The sequence below is a fragment of the Etheostoma spectabile genome, unplaced genomic scaffold (genome assembly GCF_008692095.1).
Source record: "Etheostoma spectabile isolate EspeVRDwgs_2016 unplaced genomic scaffold, UIUC_Espe_1.0 scaffold00007391, whole genome shotgun sequence".
Classification (NCBI taxonomy): domain Eukaryota; kingdom Metazoa; phylum Chordata; class Actinopteri; order Perciformes; family Percidae; genus Etheostoma; species Etheostoma spectabile.
The window spans coordinates 21,023-30,840 of NW_022603485.1; the positions used below are offsets into that span (position 1 = coordinate 21,023).

Genomic DNA, 9,818 nt, shown 5'->3' on the forward strand with positions numbered 1-9,818 from the left:
CATCACAGTACTATGGAACCATCCAGATAAAGGATGTATATTACTACATCACAGTAATATGGAACCATTCAGGTAAAGGATGTAGTATTACTACATCACTACATCACAGTAATATGAAACCATCCAGATAAAGGATGTAGTATTACTACATCACTACATCACAGTACTATGAAACCATCCAGATAAAGGATGTAGTATACTACATCACTACATCACAGTACTATGAACCATCCAGATAAAGGATGTAGTATTACTACATCACTACATCACAGTACTATGAAACCATCCAGATAAAGGATGTAGTATTACTACATCACTACATCACAGTACTATGAAACCATCCAGATAAAGGATGTAGTATTACTACATCACTACATCACAGTACTATGAAACCATCCAGATAAAGGATGTAGTATTACTACATCACTACATCACAGTACTATGAAACCATCCAGATAAAGGATGTAGTATTACTACATCACTACATCACAGTACTATGAAACATCCAGATAAAGGATGTAGTATTACTACATCACTACATCACAGTACTATGAAACATCCAGATAAAGGATGTAGTATTACTACATCATTACATCACATGGAGTAAAGTCTCATTTCCACAGTGGGATGAGTGTGAAGATAAAAACTTAGAAGTGAAACTACTAAAAGCTGGAACATGTTTTAATGTGAGAAGATGTTTGGTGCTCTGCTTGTAGTTCCTGCTGACGTCACCAGAGGGCGCCATGTTACCACTGAACTACATTATTACCTAGAGCTCTGCTTGTAGTTCCTGCTGACGTCACCAGAGGGCGCCATGACGTCACTTGGGCTACTCTTAGGAAAAAGTTAGGAAAATGGGTATGACTTAGTTAAAATTGGGATCTGACATGTGTCTCAAGCTTATAGTAGATAGCCCCCCCCCCCCCATCAGTTTACAGAGTTAAAGTAAAAATTCCTGTGTGTGTGTTGCGTGTGGTGTGTGTGTGTGTGTGTGTGTGTGTGTGTGTGTGTGTGTGTGTGTTTGTGTGTGTGACTGCTCCTCTGATCTCTGTTGTCAGAGTTCTGGTTCTACAGGATTCTTTCTGTCTCCTCCCCCCCCCCCCCGCCTCCTGAAACAGGTCTGGTGTGTTGCTGTCAGGGACAAAGGTTTCCGTCCACACACACGATAAGATGTCTCGGGGTCCCAGAGGTCTTCCAGGTGGAGCTGCAGCGTGAGAAACCGTCCAATCAGAGCAGTCGAGGACGTAAGTCTTTCACTTTTTCATTTTCATGTTGTGTTGAGTTCAGGGGCCAGAGAGTCTGTCCTATTGTGTTGAGTTCAGGGACCAGAGAGTCTGTCATGTTGTGTTGAGTTCAGGGACCAGAGAGTCTGTCCTGTTGTGTTGAGTTCAGGGACCAGAGAGTCTGTCATGTTGTGTTGAGTTCAGGGACCAGAGAGTCTGTCATGTTGTGTTGAGTTCAGGGACCAGAGAGTCTGTCATATCGTGCTGAGTTCAGGGACCAGAGAGCCTGCATAGTGTGTTGAGTTCAGGGACCAGAGAATCCGTGGTGTTGTGTTGAGTTCAGGGACCAGAAAGTCTGTCATATTGTGTTGCGTTCAGGGACCAGAGAGTTTATCATATTGTGTTGCGTTCAGGGACCAGAGAGTCTGTCATACTGTGTTGAGTTCAGGGACAAGAGAGTCTATCATATTGTGTTGAGTTCAGGGACCAGAGTTTTTGTACATGTAGTACCAGAGCAGGACGTTGGACAGAGTACCTTCCCCGTGTAGTAGTACTAGTTGGGAGTACTTCTTCCACTGCGTCTCTGAGGCTGTTTAACGATAAAGTTTCTTCATCACATTTTAAACTTGTTGGAACTCGACGTATGGAAAGTCCCTCGTGTTGCATTCAGGGGACAAAAGAAGAAAAAACACTCACTGACAACAACAACCCCAGTCCCACAGAGGGAGGAACCAAAGCTCTTATTGTGAAAGGGTCTTCCTGCCAGGTGGGGCTGGGACTCATCAGGAAACAACTCACCTGAGTTGTTGTGGGCGGCCATTTTGTAAGTTAGTGTGTGAGAGGTTAACAGCACGTTAGTCTCTGGTCTCTTCAGGGCTGGTTTCTGCTCTCATGGTCCATCTAATGGTTCTACTGCTCTTCTGGGTTCTGCTCTCATGGTCCATCTAATGGTTCTACTGCTCTTCTGGGTTCTGCTCTCATGGTCCATCTAATGGTTCTACTGCTCTTCTGGTTTCTGACAAAGGGGGACCAGGACGCTGGCTGAGGTACGGGGGTGTGTGTGTGTGTGTGTGTGTGTGAGTGTGTGTGTGTGTGTGGTGTGTGTGTGTGTGTGTGTGTGTGTGTGTGTGTGTGTGTGTGTGTGGGTGTGTGTGGTGTGTGTTTTTGGGTGTCTTTGTGTGTCTTTGTGTGTGTGTCTAATTTTTCACTATAAGGTCCACTTGTGTGTGTGTGTGTGTGTGTGTGTGTGTGTGTGTGTGTGTGTGTGTGTGTGTGTGTGTGTGTGTTTGTCTTTGTGTTTGTCTTTGTGTTTGTCTTTGTGTGTGTCTTTGTGTGTGTGTCTTTGTGTGGTGTGTGTGTCTAATTCTTCTGCTACAAGGTCCAATTTGTGTGTGTGTGTGTGTGTGTGTATGCGTGTGTATGCGTGTGTGTGTGTGTGTGGTGTGTGTGTGTGTTATCATTACATAACAGAATTGTCCAATGAGATCTCTCGTCTAAACTCCTCCATCCAGAGATATTAATATTCACCAATGTTAGAACATGTTGTAGTTTCCTCAGAATGAATCCTTCTACATCTCCTCGTCTTAGTCCACATCACAAAACCCTCAGGACCCCCCGGTCCACGCTGGACCACGTCCCTTTAGACAAGAAGACATCATCCAGTCCAACAGCTGGTGCAGAGAGAGAGAGAAGCTTATTATATTATATTATATTGTATTATATTATATTATATTATATGATGTTATATTATATTATATTATATGATGTTATATTATATTATATATTATATATTATATATTATATATTATATATTATATATTATATTATATCATATTATATTATATGATGTTATATTATATTATATATATTATATTATATATTATATAGAGAGAGAAGCTGAGAATGGGAAAGGACCCAATGAGATCCTCGTTCATTAGAATAATATATAAATATAGATATAGATATTATAGAGGATCTACTGCAGGAAAAGCTTCACGTCAGGGACCTGAGACCACATCTGCTCTGGATTAAAGACCTTCTTAGTCCACTACATCTCAAACGCTTTGGTCCACTAGTGGACAGTTGATTTAGGGGACAGGTCTGTCTCCTCAAAGACTCGTTAAAAGCTCCACTTAAATCCTGTTTCTACATTCAATAGACAGGACAGGACGGGACATTGGCATGATGGAGTCTGGTCTCCATTAGAGGACAGAAAGAAGACATTAGTCCTGGAGTCTGGTCTCCATTAGAGGACAGAAAGAAGACATTAGCCCTGGAGTCTGGTCTCCATTAGAGGACAGAAAGAAGACATTAGTCCTGGAGTCTGGTCTCCATTAGAGGACAGAAAGAAGACATTAGTCCTGGAGTCTGGTCTCCATTAGAGGACAGAAAGAAGACATTAGTCCTGGTCTTTCCAGTGTCCCTGTTGTCCCAGAAAGATGAGGACCGACAGAGCAGGATGAGCAGAGAGCAGAAATCATTCAGTGAAGATCTTCAGACTTTATCTTCTGCTCGATAGCTTCTAGTTTCTCCAGCAGCTTCTGTTTCTGGACATTAACAAGTGGTCTTCCTCTCTTTCTAACAGGACCCATCAGAGACCAGACCCTGCTGGACCTGGACCCAGCTGTGTGTAGAGTAACCGGTCCACTTTAAAAACAAGGCGACCTGTAAGGAGATTAGAATGAAGAAGTGGAGATTGTTAATGGAGAAGAGACGGAGGTGAGTTGTTCTGAAACCTCCAACAAACTAGAAGTCATGTTGTCTCATGGTGGGGGGGGGGGGGGGGGGTCGTCTTGTAGAGGGTCTCTGTGTTTCCAGCTCATGGTAGCCTGTTGCCCAGGTGAACTCTGGGATATCTATGGACCTGTTCTAACCCCCCGGCTCTCTGTCCCCCTGGTACCTGGAGAAGGCCCCCAGCATATAATAACTCATTATTAGTTTCATTAGACCAGAATGGAGGATAGTACTACACTACGCTGTACTAGTACTAAATATGCTGTACTAGTACTACACTACGCTGTACTAGTACTACACTACACTGTACTAGTACTACACTACGCTGTACTAGTACTACAGGTAGCCTATGTCTCCTGTTGGGATTTCTGAGCCTCTCATTGACTTATCTCTAGAGGAAACGAGGGATCTGATTGGTCGAAGCAGCGGCTGTGAAATGGTTTCATTTCCTTTATGAAGTCAGCAACATGACCAAACCTTTAAAGAGCCGAGTCCTCCTGAAGAACAGGGCGTCTTATTAAAGTAGAGTCTTAGAAAGGAGATCTTATTAAAGTAGAGTCTTAGAAAGGAGATCTTATTAAAGTAGAGTCTTAGAAAGGAGATCTTATTAAAGTAGAGTCTTAGAAAGGAGATCTTATTAAAGTAGAGTCTTAGAAAGGAGATCTTATTAAAGTAGAGTCTTAGAAAGGAGATCTTATTAAAGTAGAGTCTAAGAAAGGAGATCTTATAAAGTAGAGTCTTAGAAAGGAGATCTTATTAAAGTAGAGTCTTAGAAAGGAGATCTTATTAAGTAGAGTCTTAGAAAGGAGATCTCATTAAAGTAGAGTCTTAGAAAGGAGATCTTATTAAAGTAGAGTCTAAGAAAGGAGATCTTATTAAAGTAGAGTCTTAGAAAGGAGATCTCATTAAAGTAGAGTCTTAGAAAGGAGATCTTATTAAAGTAGAGTCTTAGAAAGGAGATCTTATTAAAGTAGAGTCTTAGAAAGGAGATCTTATTAAAGTAGAGTCTTAGAAAGGAGATCTCATTAAAGTAGAGTCTTAGAAAGGAGATCTTATTAAAGTAGAGTCTAAGAAAGGAGATCTTATTAAAGTAGAGTCTTAGAAAGGAATCTCATTAAAGTAGAGTCTTAGAAAGGAGATCTTATTAAAGTAGAGTCTTAGAAAGGAGATATTTATTAAAGTAGAGTCTTAGAAAGGAGATCTTATTAAAGTAGAGTCTTAGAAAGGAGATCTTATTAAGTAGAGTCTTAGAAATTAGATTTTTATTGGTTTTAATCAGTGTTTCTGTCAGAAAGTCATTATTTTAACAATTAGGCTTACAGACATATTATCTTAATTATAAATGTTCTCAGTTATGTTGCAGGGAGTCTATAACTCAACATGTGATCTTCAATGATGTGTTTTTCTATCAGGACCCATCAGAAACCAGACCCTCCTGGTCCTGTTCTTGGTCCTGATCCTGATCCTGATCCTGGACCCAGCTGTGTGTCCTTTAAGAGCGACCGGTCACATGATTTTCTCATTAACTTTAAAGGAGATCAACCCTCTGCTGGAGAGAGGTCAGCTGTTAATAATATTATAATATTACTGATTCATGTTTTAACTTTTATGTCTCCAGAGAAGTTTTTGGAGTTTATTCTCAGCATCTTTCTTCTTCACATATATTTATATTCTCCATCTGAAAGCTGTCCAGTTAAACCAGTCTTCACCTCTTGCCTTTAGGTAAATACTGGATCTGGTCTGGACCTATAGGATCTGGTGTTGTAGCCCCATCAAAAAGCATTTTAAATCTCCTGTAGCCATCAGGGTTTTTCACATCGATATCCCCAAACAACAAGCTCTAAAGTTAGCCCCATGTCAGCTGATAGCTAACGTTAGGCTGAGACAGCCAATGGCAGAGAGGAACACACTTACCTTCTCATTGGGAGCTCCAGGTGAAGTCCTGAAAGCCGTTGCTGTAGATGTAACGTTACGGTAAAACGGGGCATAAAGATTGGGGCCCATTAACAGGGAGGTCAGCAGGACCACCAACAGGGGGACAGCAGGACCACCAACTCTTTACTGTCAGGGGAAACCATCTGATTCTATGTTGGAATCAACACTTTAAGTCTCAGGACCTTTACCTGTGTGTCTCTCTGTGTGGACAGACATGATGGGAGCTAATTCTTCCTGATTCCTCCACAGACTGGACCAGGAGAGCTCAGAGGGTCCCAGTGGGTCCCAGTCCTCCCAGCAGCATCAAACCCACCTGGACTCCATCTTTATGGTCTGTTCATGTACACCAACTACTTTACATCTGTTCTGTTCCCAATCATCTCCCTGCTGCCCTGTCCAGACCAGAGGGTCCTCAGTCCGTCCATCATGGATCTGATGGTTGCTTCCATGATTTCAGTCTGATTGGCATTCATATGATCTTCTGTTCCAGCTGCTGGAGGAGGACATCGTCACTTTTGTGAAGAACGAGCTGAAGAAGATCCAGAAGCTTCTGAGACCAGATTACCCAGAATGCCCAAAGAGTCAGAGGGAGGGTGAGGATGAAGAGCAGAGGAGGAGCAGAGAGGCGTTTCTGAAGATCACACTGCACTTCTTGAGGAGAATGAAGCAGGACGAGCTGGCTGACCGTCTGCAGCGCAGTAAGAGATTTCTCTAAAGATTTAACTTGCTGGACTAATGGGACGTTTACTAATGTCTCCAGAGAAGGGTCAGAGTATGTTCCTGTTTCTTTATAAATCACCTACTGATCTTCTTTGTTCTGTATTCATTCAGCAGTCCAGTCCAGCAGGAGTCCAGCAGGAGTTTGTAAGCGTAAACTCAAATCTAAGCTAGACAGGAAGTTCCAGCGTGTGTTTGAGGGGATTGCTAAAGCAGGAAACCAAACCGTTCTGAATCAGATGTTCACAGAGATCTACCTCATGAAGGGAGGGGCTGCAGGGGACAATGATCAACATGAGGTCAGACAGATTGAAACAACATCCTGGAAACCAGACAGACCAGAAACAACAATCAGACAAGAAGACATCTTTAAAACCCCACCTGGAAGAGATGAACCAATCAGAGCCGTGATGACAACGGGAGTGGCTGGCATCGGGAAAACAGTCTTAACACAGAAGTTCACTCTGGACTGGCTGAAGACAAAGCCAACCAGGACATCCAGTTCACATTCCCATTCACCTTCAGAGAGCTGAAGTGCTGAAAGAGAGAAAGTTCAGCTTGGTGAACTTGTTGATTACTTCTTTAGTGAAACCAAAGAAGCAGGAATCAGCCGGTTGAAGAATTCCCGGTGGTCTTCATCTTTGACGGTCTGGATGAGTGTCGACTTCCTCTGGACTTCCTCAACACTGAGATCCTGACTGATGTTACAGAGTCCACCTCAGTGGGTGTGCTGCTGACAAACCTCATCAGGGGGAATCTGGTTCCCTCTGCTCGCCTCTGGATAACCACACGACCTGCAGCAGCCAATCAGATCCCTCCTGGGTGTGTTGACATGGTGACAGAGGTCAGAGGGTTCACTGACGCCCAGAAGGAGGAGTACTTCAGGAAGAGATTCAGAGATGAGGAGCAGGCCACCAGAATCATCTCCCACATCAAGAGATCACGAAGCCTCCACATCATGTGCCACATCCCAGTCTTCTGCTGGATCACTGCTACAGTTCTGGAGGATTTGTTGAAGACCAGAGGGGGAGAAAGGCTGCCCAAGACCCTGACTGAGATGTACATCCACTTCCTGGTGGTTCAGTCCAAAGTGAAGAACATCAAGTATGATGGAGGAGCTGAGACAGATTCAACCTGGAGTCCAGAGAGCAAGAAGATGATGGAGTCTCTGGGAAAACTGGCTTTTGAGCAGCTGCAGAAAGGCAACCTGATCTTCTATGAATCAGACCTGACAGAGTGTGGCATCGATATCAGAGCAGCCTCAGTGGTCTCAGGAGTGTTCACACAGATCTTTAAAGAGGAGAGAGGACTGTACCAGGACAAGGTGTTCAGCTTCATCCATCTGAGTGTTCAGGAGTTTCTGGCTGCTCTTCATGTCCATCTGACCTTCACCAACTCTGGAGTCAACCTGCTGGCAGAAGAACAAACATCATTACGCCAATGGTTTCTTTTTAGAAACAAACCTGAACCAACACAGTTCTACCAGAGTGCTGTGGACAAGGCCTTACAGAGTCCCAATGGACACCTGGACTTGTTCCTCCGCTTCCTCCTGGGTCTTTCTCTGCAGACCAATCAGAATCTCCTAAGAGGTCTGCTGACACAGACAGGAAGTAGCTCAGAGACCAATCAGAAACAGTCAAGTACATCAAGAAGAAGATGGATGAGGGTCTGTCTGCAGGGAGAAGCATCAATCTGTTCCACTGTCTGAATGAACTGAATGACCGTTCTCTAGTGGAGCGGATCCAACGGTACCTGAGTTCAGGAAGTCTCTCCACAGATAACTGTCTCCTGCTCAGTGGTCAGCTCTGGTCTTCATCTTACTGTCATCAGAAGAAGATCTGGACGTGTTTGACCTGAAGAAATACTCTGCTTCAGAGGAGGCTCTTCTGAGGCTGCTGCCAGTGGTCAAAGCCTCCAAAAAAGCTCTGTAAGTGATATTTAATCATCAACAAATACTAAGATATCTTTCAACATAAGTTAAATATTACAACTAGTTTCCTTCCTGTGGTCTCTCCAGGCTGAGTGGCTGTAACCTGTCAGAGAGAAGCTGTGAAGCTCTGTCCTCAGTCCTCAGCTCCCAGTCCTCTAGTCTGAGAGAGCTGGACCTGAGTAACAACAACCTGCAGGATTCAGGAGGGAAGCTGATCTCTGATGGACTGAAGAGTCCACACTGCACTCTGGAGACTCTCAGGTCAGGATTCATTAACCCGTTCAACTGATGACCATTTAAACTCTACTCTGACTAACTTTAGTTGATAAACAGCTGACGTGTAGCTTTGTGTCTGTTGATATGATAAACTTTAGCAGTAGTTTTACGACTCAATGATTAAATCCTGCAGATGATTTTAAACATTATTCTAAATCTGGACAACAAAGAAAGAAAGAACTAGCACATGGCTCCACGTGTTGACAGAGGCTTCCTGTGTGTTGTTCTGTGTGTTTCCAGTCTGTCAGGCTGTCTGATCTCAGAGGAAGGCTGTTTCTCTCTGGTCTCAGCTCTGAGCTCAAACCCCTCCCATCTGAGAGAAGCTGGACCTGAGCTACAATCATCCAGGAGACTCAGGAGTGAAGCTGCTGTCAGCAGGACTGAAGGATCCTCTCTGGAGACTGGACACTCTCAGGTACACACACTGATCAACAAGAAGGAGATATTAGTGGAGGAAGTTTTAAAGGAGAACATCTCCAGGAACTAAAATGATAACTCCCTTTGTTAATACTTGATGTAGTTTGGACAGATACCAGACTCTGGTTTTAAGAAACATCCTTTTTCCCTCTTTTCTCTAAGTTCCTCTTGTGCTGGGAGAGTACGGCTCTACGTTCTAAAAGTCTCTCAAAACCCTCTTTCCTAGTCACTGAGGTGCAAACACGATACGTACACTACCGGTCAAAAGTTTAGGGTCACTTAGAAATTTCCATTGCACTCCATTATAGACAGAACGTCTCGGGTTACGTATGTAACCCTTGTTCCCCGAGATAGGGGAACGAGACACTGCGTCGGTTACGACACTATGGGAACGCCTTTAGGCATGACAGGGCTGAATGCGAAATGAAACTACTACATCCTATTGGTCCTAGTGATAACGGTAGCATGTGACGGCATAACCGTAGGGGCATATATAGGCACGCCGCACATAGCTCATTAGCTCTTTCTATGAAGCAAGGCACTCCAGGCGGGGCGAGGGGCGGTGAACCGCGCAGTGTTTCGTTCCC

General features: G+C 43.8%; 1 protein-coding gene across 1 annotated transcript; it reads left to right on the plus strand.

Moving 5' to 3' along the window:
- Positions 1–1,221: 1,221 nt before the first annotated feature.
- On the plus strand, positions 1,222–8,248 carry LOC116678444 (uncharacterized; the record flags this gene model as incomplete). The annotated part of the gene is made up of 8 exons (XM_032508361.1): positions 1,222–1,244; positions 3,808–3,830; positions 5,416–5,515; positions 6,141–6,222; positions 6,382–6,585; positions 6,734–7,037; positions 7,607–7,667; positions 8,064–8,248. Coding segments are annotated over exons 4-8 (757 nt in total), but the record flags the coding sequence as incomplete, so codon positions are not given.
- Positions 8,249–9,818: the final 1,570 nt, after the last annotated feature.